The 15,309-nt window shown below is 42.1% G+C and overlaps 1 protein-coding gene across 1 annotated transcript; it reads right to left on the minus strand.

Annotated features, from left to right (window-relative positions):
• Nucleotides 1-113: 113 nt before the first annotated feature.
• On the minus strand, nt 114-15,107 carry tmem71 (transmembrane protein 71). The gene is made up of 11 exons (XM_084369419.1): nt 14,907-15,107; nt 10,933-11,019; nt 9,417-9,478; nt 8,211-8,256; nt 7,690-7,899; nt 6,117-6,388; nt 5,545-5,739; nt 5,265-5,331; nt 4,989-5,050; nt 4,699-4,748; nt 114-4,605 (listed from the first exon to the last, which is right to left on the minus strand). Exons 3-11 carry the CDS (start codon nt 9,445-9,447, stop codon nt 4,582-4,584), a joined length of 957 nt encoding a protein of 318 aa, XP_084225545.1. The 5' UTR covers nt 9,448-9,478; nt 10,933-11,019; nt 14,907-15,107; the 3' UTR covers nt 114-4,581.
• Between the last annotated feature and the right edge of the window lie 202 nt (nt 15,108-15,309).

The raw sequence follows: 15,309 nt of genomic DNA on the forward strand, positions 1-15,309 counted from the left end.
CCTCATCGCTCACAACATCCTGATAAACGTCCCTCGCTGAGTTGTTTGTGTTATTTGTGTTTTCTGCAGCTGTAAACTGACTTTCACTTGTTCTGAAGGAAAACTGACGCAGGTTGTCTTTATAACACGCTTTAATGGATGATAAACATTCACATAAACTTCAGATAAAACATTTTCACTGGAGTTTGAAAATATCTGACGAAACGCGAAATCTTGTAAAAATCAAATCTTAAAGCACGGCGCCATCAACAGGCCGACAAGGGCCACTAGTCATCTTCCAAATCCCCAAACTGATTAACACTCAGTGATCAACACTGTGACAACAGGACCACTTTGTCCCTTTGAGTTTTACTTTGGAAGTAAATTTATCACATTGATTGATCGTCGTTTGTTCATTCAGGCGAACGATCTTAATCACGTCTCAGTTTCAGATTGAAATCTAGTTTTTGTGCGTCGTTTAAGATTTAATTTGACATGCGATTATCTATCACAGACTTTAATAACATGAATACAGTACAGCGTAATACAAAGTTAACAGATGTAATAAGTGCCGTCACGAGCGGAGTATCACAGTTCCAGCTTTGGAAACAAGTGCAGTCAATGAAATAAAGATATATACAACAACATGTACATCAGCTGCATCACATCACACACCAGAGCGTATCTGACGGTTTGATTCAACCAAGACGATCCACATTTAATGAGTAACAGAAACTTTCCATCGTTTTTCTTTTGCAGTAAATTCTTTTTTTTTTTTTTACAACTTCATAAAAGTTTATTATATAAAAGAAAACCAACCTGCTAAACTTCCACATTTAACTTTGGTCATTTAAAGCTGCATTAAAATGTTTTCTGGCCACCGGGGGGCACTCTCTCCACCAACTCCTGAGGGAAACATCCGGCTCTTAATTTCAGCCGTAAAAAACCAAAACTAGGAGCTAAAAGAGGCTCAAAGCTTCTCACAGCTGTGGAGTTCAGGGTCGACACCTCTCACATCACACAGTGTCGTCTGATCCATCGTTCATATAAAAATACTGAGAAGTGCAGCTTTAAATGCAAAGCAAGAAGTTCTGCAGAGCACAATATTACAAAATATTAGTAATATAGATTGATTTTTGTGATTTAACGTTTCCTGAATCATCAGATTTCTACAAATTTGGCACTTTGAGTGAATAAAAACACATCGACGATTCAGACGATACACAGAAACAGAGACGTTGGACCTTTAGAGGCCCGGTCGCACCAGAATCAAACATTTTGAGGCAAAATTATTCTTTTGAATCAGATCGAGCTCAGCTTCAGTGAACATGAACACGCCAACATCGACCAATAGCGTGCCACCTCGACAGAGCCGACCTGTGAGTGAACAGAGAGCCAAAGACGAGTCCACCTAGTCCCGCCCTGCTGTGCTGTGATTGGCTACTACATGTTGCCTCGTCCTTGTGACTGCAACAAGGCGTAAGGATGTTACATTAAATCTCGATGAGGATATATATAGAAGTCAGCAGTGAGGAAGGAAATCTGAGTTGATATAAATGTAACCGACTGTGTTAAAGGGGCTTATGATGTCATCTCGTATCGATCGCAGGCCCCTGTATCAAATCGAATCTATCATGTTAGACTTTGTGATATCGGCAAATATCGTATCGTGATGAATCTTGTGATTAACATCTCTGGCAACGAGTATAAGCCAATCACAGCACAGCAGATTGGGACTAGACAAAACAGTCTTTGGGAAAAAATTACGCCTTGCAAGTCCAAAATGGACAGTTGCTAGCATGCTAGTGGTTAGCTCTGCAGCTACAATGGTAGTCACTCCGTCATCGAGCCTCTAAAACACTGAAACATTTTTTCTGAATTACTTTCTGGTGCAGACGTTAACCCTTCATGTTTCAGATCAGATGCTGCGTTCACGTCGGGTAAAATGGACGGTAGCGAAAAGAGCGTGGGCGCTCATGCTAACAGGAAATGAACAGCTGATTGACAGCACTGTTGGACGTGTGAAGGCTACACATACTGTGCAGTGACAATAACGCACCACATCCATCGCATGTGGGTTTAATTACCTTAAACGACTGGTAAGTGTGAGGCGTTCAGGCACTCCCGTATCATTTAGCATCAAGTTGTAAATCTGAAGATAAATCGCAGTTTCATGTTCGTAATTACAACTTTAACGCAGTCAGGAGTGTTTAATCCCTTAATGACACAGACGCAGCGTCATCAGACGATCTGCAACATGAAGAACTAAAGATCGAACCTCTCTGCTCCTCTGGCGTCGACACAAAATCACACATGAAAACATTGAAATTTCTCGCAGGAAGAGTTGATTTGAACACAAAGCTCAGCTCATCTCTTCCTTCTTCAGGTCGGATAAAAGTCTTGGCATTATTTGAGGCCCAAACATGATAAAAAACTTTATAAAGTCAAAACTTTATAAAGCCATACAGTACTTATTTTTCCAGGCTTCCTGCCACGATTCATTTCCATTTCTTTTCCTCTGTCAGAGCGATAACTGATCAATACAAACTGTTTGTGACTGTTCGACTGGTTAATTATTCCTGCAGCGTGAGGATTCATTTTTAAACTTCAACTGTAAGATGATTTTTACTTTTTTCTCTCCCTGATCCCCAAAAATGGCTTCAAAACTCAGCACAGCTCATCGTTTTCTGGACTTATTGCTCTGGCAGAAAGTACAATAAGAGTGAAATCTGTGTGAAGGACTGTGAACCTTCACACAGAGGCAGCCCTGACTCCCACCGGAGCTGTTAACAGGTTTCTTTCCTGCCTGAGATGCCAGCTGGGTGGACGGACTGTGTTCACACATGGACTTTAAAACTGCCGCTGACGCACGTACAGTTACAGCATGAAGCTCAGAAAACCATCTCCTCCGAGATCGCCCTTTCCTGGTTTCCCTCTTGCTAAGCTAAGCTAACCACATCCTGACTTCAGCTCCACACACAGACGTGAGATCAACATCCAACTGAACAGTGATGTTTCTACATGTTTCCTGGATTTATTCTTGTTAAATATTCCTGTTGGCTGAGCTGAGGATCGTCGCAGCTCCGACAGGCTGAGCGAGGAGGTTAAAACAGTTCGATCTGCTTTAGATTTGTCCTCAGGCGTCAAATGTGTGAACACAGCCTAATTTATGAGAGACCATTTATATTTTTTAGATCTAAATAAAGTTTCCTATCGCAGGAACGTCCACCCAGCCGTGAAACCAGCCGTTCTCCAGGTCTGCTTAATGTTTCAGCAGCATGTTTAAGGTTTAAATCGAACACTTCCCTGTAATATTCTGTGTTTCTGCGCTGCTGGCTGATACAAAGGCACTTAACAGCTGAGGAGTTTTACAACAAAATGCTGCAGAGAACACGATTCATGAGGGTTCATCAGCTGCTACTCTTAAAGCTGCACAAGAGAGCGCTATGCTAACAACATTAATGTGATTCTCTTCAGTTATCTGGTTTATTTCAGGCTAACGACATCTGATTATGTTTAACCGTCAGCATGGATTCAGCAGAGTGAGGTAGGATTATGTAAAAGCCGTCCAAAGCAACAACACGTGGCTCTGCAGAGCGTGACAGTCTGTGGCCCCGCCCACTGACCTGTCAATCAGGCGACATCATCGAACTAAACGTCTCCTCCTTACGATGCGTTTAACAGCCGTCAGAAAGTCAGAAATTATCAGCTCGTACCAGGAAAAACCCGGAGAGATCCAGGAAATCAGACTTTCACAATAAAACCAGCGCTTGTGCAGCTTTAATGTACCAACGTGATTTATTATTTTTTAAGATGTGAGTTGTGTCTTGTTATTGTTTCCTCAGGGATAAAAAAAATGGCACTTATCTCCTGTGGTCACAACGTCCAGGCTGATCAGAGGAACTTCGGCTGTTTTTGTGCGTTTGATTTCTTATAAAAAGTCACAGCTGTCACTTTAAATAGAAGTGAAGCTTCACAGCGAAGCTCATCGCTTCATTATTTCTGCTGTTGGACCTGAATCTGTTCTCCAGACGAGGAAAGTCTGACGTTTGGTCACTTTGGACATCCCAAAAAAGCCAAGTTTAACTACTAACATAGAAAATACCTTACAGTATTTAAAAATACATCAGGTACATTTGATTTCTTATATTTTTTTATATATTATAGTTTCTAAACTACAGTTACTTGTGTCACCATGTTAATGAGCTCCTTCGGCTTTTTAACAGAAACACATCGTCTGATTCGGCTTTTTTAACGACGCTGGTGAAAAGTTCAATTAATCCGACGTTTAACACGACGATTTAAAGGTTAAATGTTGTAAATGTGTTTACGGTTTCAACCTTCAGCCCTTTGATCGACGCGTCTCAGCGCCGAACACATTTAGATAAACTACATTCAAAAAGTTGCGAAGTTTTGCAGTCGGAGCATCAAACCGATGTTTTCTGTAAAATGTTCTCCGGAGCTCGAGATAACTTGGTCCTTTAAGTGCAACTTACATGCAAACACGTTGGTGAAACGTTAAATATTTCCCATCAGACTTTTTTTCTGTCACTCCTCCAGTTTCACATTTTCACAACACTGGAAACGTTCTCCTGACGCTTTTCACTCGTTTCTTGATGTGATATCCTGAAAAACAGAATCGTTAAAGAAAATCGGTTACTGTTTTTTCTTCTCTGCCGGTCGAAGAAATGAAGTGAAATTGTTTTGTCTCTGACTCACCTCCGTCTTCGCCCTCCTCCACTCGCCCAGCGGCCCCGACTTCGTCAGGACTGAGAGACAGAAAGATCAGAAATGTTTGAACGGAGAACTTATAAAATGTCTCAAAGTTGATACATCGTCTACGTTCTTCGTCTACGTTAAGTGTTTTATCAACACTGAATTCAGTCTCGTCAGGCTGCAAAAAGTCTCTAAATCCTGCATTCAGCTGATCGTGGCACGCTGGAGGTCGAGTGAACATCATCTTTGACGAGGTAGAAAACTTCACCAGCAAGTTTTTTTATGATACTCACACATAAATGCTGTGATCATCATGAACGCGGTCGATGCAACAGTCGCGCTCCACAGGAGACACCTGCAGGGAGGGAAACAGTGAGAACATGTTGAACTGAATCCCAGACAAAAGATATCAAGATTCAGGATCTGACATCTTAAAGGTCAAACTAAAAGGTGCTACCGAAGCTTAAAAAGGTGTTTTCTGTGTTCATGTAGACCTGAGTGGCATTAAACAGACACAGTATTTACACAGATGATCTGTTTAATCGATGAAAGAGAGGAGAGAGTTTTACCCTGAGTACAGAGCCGTGAAGATGAAGATGGTGAAGATGAAAAGCAGAAGAGCCGTCATCGATAACCCTGAAACACAAACACACGTCAGAGAGACCACAACACCGATTAATGAAATATAACTTCAGCTGTGACAGTTTAAATCACACACGTCAGATATCCTCCAGATATCTGTGAATTTACCAGCTTTCATCTGTTTTTAATGTGTTTTGAACCAGAACTTCTGTTAACAAGCGTGACGCTGTTTCAATAACATCCTGTCAGGTTGGAGAAGAGTCTCACCTGGTTGCTCAGGTGAGGCCTGGCAGCAGCAGGTGCTGGTGTAGAAGGGCGAGGGGGGCGGGACTTCAGAGAGGCCGCCCAGTGACTGGGTGAACTGCTCCCTTGATTGACAGATCTCAGAACAAATCTCCTCCTGGAAGAGCAGCTTCGGGGGCGGGGCAACTTTGTCCGGAGGGGGCGGGATCTCGGTGTGGTCTGTGAAGAGACGGGACGGGTCGGGGCTAGCTGGTTAGCATGCTAACTTCAGTAGACATCACAACAGAACATACAACACGTTTACGACATCACGTCACAGTCAGGAGATGAAGTTAGTTATAATATATTATAGTTATCAACTATAAAGCAAGAAATCTCTGTCCGTCTGTTCTTCATGTATCTCGAGCTGCGTTCGTCCGATCTACTTCACACTTGACAGGTTTGTCGCCGAGGATGAGATGAAGTGCAGTGTTGACTTTGGTGCAATTTGGACCCACGTTCGATATTAAAGAGATAGTGATGTTTCTATATTTTACAGTACAGAACCAGCAGCAGCGTCTGTGTGGAGGTGGATCTGGAAACAAGGTGTTACAAACCGTAAGTGAAGCTGTGGCTGCTGTCCAGCTCCGTGCTGTTGAATCCAGACCAGGCTGACACGTCCAGCGGGGCCAGGCCCTCCTGGCTGGTCCTGGTCCAGTCCACTTCCTTGTCCTGGTCCTGGTCTTGGTCCCAGTTCTGGTTTTGGTTCTGTCCGGTCCCGAACACCCCTCTGAAGACTTTCTCATCCAGCCAGGACTGGCAGCTCTCTGTCACATCGCTGAACAGGCGAGCCAGAGAGCCGCGAGGTCGCCGTCTGCGCCGGAAAACCCTGAAGAACCAAAAGGAAATGATCCGGGTGTTCGTCTCAGGCCCGTGGTTCTGTTTTAACAGCTATGAATTGGGCTTTTTTTCCCAATATTGCCAAGAAGAAGTCATTCCCCTTTCTGCTTAATCATCATTTCAACCAACAATTATTATCACGATGTATTAAATGCTTAAAAAGTACTGAACAATAATAATAATAATTACAAGTTACCAAAATTAACATTTCAGAAACTGGACCCAGAAACATGTTGTAAAAATAAATAAATAAATAAATAAATAATAAACCTCTAAAATCGGTGAAACTATTAATCATTTCCATCAGTCATCTTATTATTGTTTCAGATGGACCTGCTCAGTCTGGCGGCTCCAGATGTTGTATATTGAAATAAAAAAATTAATTAATGATAAATATAAACTCAGAGGTGAATAACGGCAGTAAACGTGTCGTGCAGCTCTTCCACTGTTGACGATGTCGGTTTCAATAACATGAAGGTCTCCTAGCAACCGTGACAGATGACATCACACTCTGGCTCCTGATCGCAGCAGATGTCAGACGCGAGGAATTTACAGCTTCAACCCGTTCAACATGCACTGAGCGGCTCACTCTGATTGGCCTCCTGAGAATGACCTCATCGCTATAAAGAGAGAAGTGTGTGTGTGTGTGTGTGTGTGTGTGTGTGACTCTTGTTTGCCGACTGTGCTGTGTGAGCTTCACTGTACAGAGTTTGTTTTCACATTCACGTGCTCAGTTCGACACTTGGACGCACCTGCAGGATTCATGACATCACAACTAGTTCGGAGCAAATCAGGGGCCAGGACTTGAAACACTGAGGATGGACTGTTCAGTGACACAGGAGACATTTTGTGTCCAGCAGTTAAACTGTCATTCATTCATTCATTCATTCATTCATAGATTCTGTATTGTTGCATGAAGGAGCCGGAGGGGAAATGCTAACATTAGCTTGCTAACATTCTAGACAGCGAGCTCATAGCTAACAACACCTAATGACACGATTTAAACTGGACCATTTTAACATGCTAACTGCGAGCATGTTAGCATATTAAAAACGTTAAAAGGTCAAATATTTAGAGCTCGAACATCAAACGACCGACTGCTTTTTGCTTCGCCTCCAAACGTTTTTTTGGATTGACTGTACCGTACCAGCCTGGCTAGCTGCTAAAATGAAGAAAAGCAACATCAAGTATTTACCACAACAAGGTGATATCTAAGTGCCTATATTTAACCTCTAATCTACGTCACGTCATGCTCTACAACACCAATAAAGTGTGTTATCAATGTCTCACCTGACCAGGTTCTCCTTGTAGGACACGTTGGTTTTGCAGGGAGTCAGCGACACGTTGCCGTCGTCGTCCCAGGAGAAGCTGTCCTCGGTGACGCTGTAGTATCCGTTGGTGAGGAGACGTGGCGAGCGCCGGCAGGAGCACGGATCACCGCCGTCCACGGACGAGTAGCAGACGTACGAGGAGTCGGGGGAGAGGACGGACTGGTCGAGGCTGAGGGGGACACAGACGTGGAGGTTCAGGATGATTTAAAACAGCAGAAATCAGGCGTGTTGAGTCATTTTAAACCCAGAAAATGATGATTTTTAGAAATTCAGCCTGTGTGTAGCTTTAATAGCTTTAAGGCGACATATCGTGTTGCTTATTCGTCACGTCCCCGGTGTGTAACGGCCTTCAGACGTTAAAATCACAGTTATATTCATCCCTCCCACAAACTAAATCCTACACACTGTACCTTTAAACCTGACAGACTGTTTGAAAACACATTCAGTCTTGAAACGGTAAAAAGAAGCAGACGTTCGTACCTGTGACAGGAGTCATATCCCCGCAGCCGTCGTTTTATTGGTGAACCTGAACAGATGATAGAGTGAGTTAGACACACACACACACACACACACACACACACACACATATATGAAACACGTTTTCTAAATAAAGACATCTCGTCTTTTATCGGTGTGAGGAGCCGGAGAACATTCCTCGGAGCCACTTGAGTAAATTTGCTCTACTGAACGGAGCTGACGTGATGCTAATAGCTCCTCTGCAGGAATGTGGCGACACACAGGGAGCTCTGTGTGTGATTGTTTCAAGATCATTCGTAAAAACTTGACAGCAGCAGAGTCACAAACAAAGGAGTGACGCCGGCAGACCTGTAAGTCTTTCAGGTGTTCGATGAGTCTCGTAAAGTCAATTTTCCAGCTTTCAACTGCATCTCACCGTCTTCCAGTTAAAATGGAAACAAGACGACTTCATATTTTATAATAAATCAGCAGGTTATTTGAACAGTTACGGCCTCTCGGGTCATCAATTTGTAATGATTGGTTCTTTAATCAGTTATTAAACATCTGAAGCACCACAGAGCTACTCGTCCAACACAGTCGTGTTGAGAAGGAAAGTACAAAACCAGGTTTCTTCCTCTATTGAAAAATGCAGTCATGTATACATAAAAAATCTAATTCAAAATAAATATAATAAAATATATAATGACTGTTGACATCACTTTACTGCTGCAGATCTATAAACAAAGTCATTTATCTCCAGAATTCATATGAAGCGCTGAGTCGACGTCACTGCTGCGATCAGATGACAACATGTGGTTTGATGCTCCATGACTGTCACTGGTGTTAACTTCCTTATGTTAAAATAAAGATAAAAAGTCACGGTCAGTTTTCACATTTTCAGACGTTTTGTCCTCCGACAGTGGACGTTTCTGTGGAGTGAGCGTCTTCAGAAAGAGAAACAAGTAATCTGATTTCTTTGTAGTTTCATCTACAGGCGTCATCTGTCTTTTTTTCTCTCCCTCTTAAAAGTGTGTCCTCACTCGGGGCTGAGGATGTTGGATGCGATGTGATTGTGATTTTGTATAAATAAAACTGATTTTAATTTTATTCCTGTAAGAGCATTTGTGCCGCAGATCATCATCTCTGTTCTTTGCTCATTTTATTTTGATGCTTTACATCCAGCAAATCCATCGAACGCTCGATAATGAAGATATAGAAACAAAGACGTACTTGTAACAGCTCCGGAGAAGAACAGAGCCATGTCTGTCTGCCGCCGCACGTCTTCTGTGGATCTGGGAAAGACATCAGAAACACGACACCGGCCGTGAGAAACACGCAGCCAACCAACCAACGACGTGTTCGTCTCAGTACCTTCTGACTTCCTGTCTGTGTCTCATTGGTTCTTAATGAAGTGAGTCTTAAAACACACAACATGTAATTTCTGCCGTCAGGAGGCGAGATGTCGAGTTCCAGGGAGAAAATGTTTAAAGTTATGTTTAGTCTTGTTCGCTCACTTCCTTTCTGACTCTGACTTCCTCAAAGAGGAGGCAACAGTCCAAACATCCTGTCCTCCAGGAGAAGTTCAGATACTTGTGTAAAAACAGAAAGTAATCGAGTACAGGCTCTGCCATGTACTCAGAGTATCAGAGTAAAAAGTCTCCCTCTGAAGGACATTTGTGGTCAAAGCTAACTGAAGCTCACGTCATATTAATATAATTCAAAGACTATTAAAGTTAAAGGTAGAGTCAGTAGGATTTGTCCCAGCTGTTCCTGAACGCACCACAGAGATAGTTGATTGTTGAGTCTCATTCCCAGGACGTCAAATAGCCACATGTTGGGTTGGTAAAGCGTCCCGAGCAGCAACAAAGAGAGAAAACAAGAAACTCTCTGCAGATACGAGACACTAACACGCCTTTTCTCCCCGTTCCAGTCTCCCTCTCTGTCTGTTCACGTCTTTCACGTCTTTGTTTCGTCCATAATTCATCTCAAATGCATCAAACTACAGTAACAAGGCTGTTTTGAAGCTGTGAGGAGGAGAAAGTTCAGATGTTTGTGTTCAGATGTAGAGAGGGAAAGTCACAGAGATACTCAGGTACAGTACAGATACCTGAGACATGTACTGAAGGACAGTAACTAAGTATTTGTTAGTTACTTCCACCTCTGCTCCCTCCTGGAAGTTGCACATTATGTCTTTAAAAAGACCTCAAAAATATATAGTTTCATTCCTCAGAGGTTCGGTTGTTTCCTCAGACAGCTGCCCACTGTCGTAAACATACAGGAGGAAACAGTCGGGGACTATTTCCAGCGGCGGATTAATCCACATTTGGTGCTCTTGTGAGTATTTGTGGCAGCAGGACAGTGTGTGTGTGTGTGTGTGTGTGTGTGTGTGTGTCCATGCTGATAAAGGAACAGCAGTGTTGTGGCTCATGGATATGCTCATGATATTGTTGGACAACAGGAAGGAGATAAACCAGGCTGTGACTCGCACACAGCACATTCGCTGGTGTTTTGACGAGTCGTCTGTTCTTCAGAGGTTCAGAAATAAAAAGCTTCCTGCAGCTCCTCTCTGATCTGCTCTGCAGCAACTTAATAACGCTCAGTCAGTTCAGTTAATCCTGATCCTTCTCTCCAGTCTGAGCACTCCAGGGATTAACTAAATTAAGACTCCTCCAGCTAATATAAATCCAAACTGATCAGAGGACAGAACAAGTGCAGGGTATTTATAAGGAGTTTTTTAAAGCCTTACCTTTGAACTTGTTCCTGTCGAGTCTCGTTGTCGTCTTCAGTCTAACGGGTTTGGTGCTGTGGTGCTCTCACATCCTGCAGCAGCAGCCTGAGAAAAAGTTCAGAACAAAACAGAGAAAAACAGAAGGGCTGTGACTGTGAGCTCATGTTTCCTGTTAACTCTGCGTCTGCTGGGAGGAGGCTCGACTCTGACGGGGACACTGAAACCCCTGCAGCTCAGAGTGACTCAGTGCAGAGGTGAAGTCATGTGTTGTTGACTCTGTGTGGAGCAGGAGGAAGAGGAGGAGGAGGAGGAGGAGAAGAAGTTTGGTCTCTGTTAACCTGCCAATGTTAGCAGCAGATGTTTGATTGAACCAGTAACCACAATGTCACCAGACTCCCTTAACAAATGTGGTGATTTTAAGAGTTGTTGAGTTAAAACAAACTTTCTAACGCAGTGAAACTCTGTCTCTGACAGACTCTGAATCATTGTCTCCTTCTTGTAAATTCAGCATTAAATGAAAACAGTCAGTTGTTTGTTTCCTTGTAGAAAGTGTCAGTTTGTGGCAGCATGGCTGTACCAGCCTGTCTGCTTCTGTGTCTAAAGTGCTAAAGTCTGACCTGCCAACATTTAGCAGCTGTTTGAACACACTGTTTACACTGATTTCACCATTTACACTCAATTTATGAAAGAAGAAACATGTTATTGATCTAAACATGTCACATTTTACAAACATACTAAACAGTAACCAGTATAGGCTACTTCTTTGTCCCCAGACTCCCTTTGAAAATGTGTCAGTTTAGTGAGTTGTTGAGTTGGAGACACTTTATAAACTGTGTGAAACTCTGTCTCTGACTTATTTGTTCCTTCTTGTAAATTCAGCAAATGTTCAACATGAACTTCTTTCTGTCTTTGTGTAAAAAACATCACTCAGGATGGATGGCCCGCGTCTGCACAGGGCCTTTGAAGCTAACCCAGGCCAACTCCACTGACAGTTAATGGCGATTAATTATCTTCTGATCGACTAATCGCTGCAGCTCAATATTTCAGACGCTGCTGCTTGTGAGAGGATCAGTGTGTAACATCAGACGACACAGTGTCAGTCCGGTTCGACATGTTTGTTTGTGTTGAGATCACAGATAACAGAGCTGGACGAGGTTAGCATCGCTGAGCATAAAGACTAGGAACAGACATGAGAAAAACATTTTCTTCCTGTTCAAAGGCTCAAAATCACATCAACACTATTTGAAATAAATCCTGAATATCAGCCAAAGATCCGACACCGCTCCGCTCCCTATTGTTCTGTTCTGGTGAATAAAGGATGAACTGGGTCAGCGGCTGTTGGTGAACAGAGACGGTCTGTGTCGCAGTGAATGCGGGGGGCTGACGGGGGGCTGTGTGGGGTTTCCTCCTTCGTCCTCTGATTCAACTGAAAAATGCTCCTCGTGATTTAAAACAACAGTAACGGTCGAAAGACCCGTCACTGACCTCGACATGCTGAGCAGCAGGAACGCCATCCTGATGATTTAACTCTTCGTCTGGACAGTTTAATTTTAACATCACACGTTTTGCTGAGACACACGGGCCTGACAGAGACATGTTTTATAATGTGAGCAGCCAAACGGTCAACGTCTCCTCTTCTGTCACATCATCTCATACTGACCACACTTTTTGTGTTTGAGGCAACAAAACCAGAGATTATTTTAACAAGACACTTTTTTTATCTGTAGTTGTGGCAACAGATTTAAAATGAGTCAATGAGACTTAAAGGGAAGAAAAACTGTACTTTTAACGAGATGTTGGGAGTCTTTGCAGCAGAAAACCAGATATTCTGATTTGGTTGTTTTCAAACCGTCTTAACGAGACATCAGGACATTTCTTCAGCTGATAACCAGTTATTTTTAAAATCACACTCGGACATTTTCCAGCCGAGTTTGATGCAACATAACGAGAGATTTTTAACGAGATATTGCAAAAATTTCTACGCATGTTTGCGGCAACAACACTGGGTATCGTTAAAGAAAGAGCAGCTGCGTTTGTGGCCGGAAAAATAATATTGAGACACTGGGACTTTGTCCGGCCAAAAACTAACGAGACGTTAAGACATTTTCCAGTCGATTGTAGCAAAAAGAAAAACTGCATTTTTAAAGAGATGTCTGTACATTTACGACAGAAAATCTGATATTTTTACCCAGAAATCTGGATAATCTGCAGACGTCTTCGAGGCAACAAAACTGGATACTTTTAACGAGACATCGGGACATTCGCCAGCTGGAAGACCTTTTAGTTTCTGAGGCAACTATATTGGGAATTTTTGACGAGATGTTGGGCTGTTTTCCAGCTGGAAACTAGTTATTTTTTAAGAGACAGACATTTTCCAGTAAATTTTTTTGATATTTTTAACAAGATGTAACAACATTTTCCAGTCGTGCTCATGGCAACAAAACGCAGTATCTTTAAGTAGTAAAAGGAAATTCTGCAGCTGAAAAACACAAACTTTAACCCAGAAATCAGGATGTTTTCCTGCCAAAAAATGCATGTTCTCAACGGGACACGGGGGCATTTTCCAGCCGTGTTTGTGCAAATGAAACTGGATATTAAAACAAGACGTTGGACATTTTCCAGCTGTTATTTTTGACAACAAAACACAGCATTTTAAGCCAAACATGATCTTTCCCTGACCATAACCAGGTGCTTCTGTGCCGAAAAACAAGCAAAATAACAAGAAAACAAAACAGCTTTTTGTTCATAAACAGAACAGAGATGATTTATTGTATTTTCTCCAGATTATTCTGCAAACAGACTCTTCTGTGTGTGAACAGGCTGGAGAACAACAGACGCACCCTTTCATTAAACATCTTCCATACGTTAAGTGTCAGAGTTAATCACTGGATATAAACTCCACATGTTGCAGGATGAAGCGAGTCCACCTTGTGTGTTTGACACCTTCAGGGGAAAGACAGAAAACATGTTGTGTGACTGGAATATTTCAGAATAAGATGTCTTCATTCATTTATTCAGTTTCCCCCCATACGTTGGACTCTTCCCCACTCTCGGTCTCCCAGCATGCCTTGCAGCAGCAGTGTGTCTCTGCTGGAGCTGCTGATGTTGGAGGAAAATGCGTATCAGGAAACAGAGATGGATCAAACCATTTCACCAGCAGCAGCTCCACCAGCACCGACACGCTTTACTACGTTCAGTACTCTGATTACTGTGTGATGCTCACAGCGTCTTCATTACTAATATTATCTACATCATTACATTTTATTTTTAAATATTAGCCCTTTAATATTCCTACTTACTGCTCAGAATTACATTTATAGATTTATTTTGCATTTTGAAGTATTGTTTCATTATTGCAGTGATGTCTCATTGTGTGTTTATTGTCTTTACTCATGTATATAATGTACTCACATGTGTAATATTCTTACTGCAGCTCCGGATTTAAGCTTTAATTCACTTTATGTCATTTATTCATGATCCTGCTCTATGATGGTGCATTAGTGCCACTTACCACATGTGTGATGCTTTGTTTTCAGTTTACAGCGTCTTTATTAATAATATTTTTACATTACTGCATTTAATTTTCAATAAAAGTGCCTTTTTCTTGTTATTTACATTATTGCTGTAATGCCTCTGTGAGTGTATCGTGCATATTATACATGTATATATTATATACTCGTGCAGTATCTCACACTGAGCCTGTTCAGACTATTTTTATCTGCAACATTCCTGTAATATTTCCGTGATAAAGTGAGTCTGGTGTGTTTGTTGGCATCATCCTGCAAACACAACTCACAACGAGCTCGGAATAAAAAGGACCGAGAACAAATAACTGTTGTTGTTTTTATGTCATAAAATCTTAAATTGATTTTAAAACAATTTCAGCTGATTAAAATAAAACGTCCACAAACTAGTTTCCGTTTCTTTTCATATGTTCGTGTTGATCTGATGAACTGAACAGACAAAGAAGAATAACGGGACAGTGAACTCACCGTGTTCTCTGCCGGAAGTGAAGAAAATAAAGTCTTTCTTCTTCTTCTTCTTTAAAAAAGATCAAACGAGTCTTCTTCTTTCTCTTCTTCTTCTCTGTCCTCTCTTTCTTCTTCTTCTTCTTCTTCTTCTTCTTCTTCTTCAGGTGAATAAAAACAAACAGCAGCTCGGAGCTCCGCAGCTGTCGCCGAGCCTCGCCCACACACCGGAAGCACCGCCCGCTGTCACAGTAAAACACTTCCGGCCGCGGCTTTCAAAGTAAAAGCGCTGTTTAAAGAAAAGGGAGTTTCAAGGAGATCACACGAGTAAACTGTTTCATTGACTGAAGAGGAGACACTGCAGGCGAATGGATTCATTTTATAATCTTAATTTTTAAAGTTTTAAAGTAATTTGCTGTGAAATTTA

Source organism: Pagrus pagrus (genome assembly GCF_965226575.1).
Source record: "Pagrus pagrus genome assembly, chromosome: 12".
Classification (NCBI taxonomy): domain Eukaryota; kingdom Metazoa; phylum Chordata; class Actinopteri; order Spariformes; family Sparidae; genus Pagrus; species Pagrus pagrus.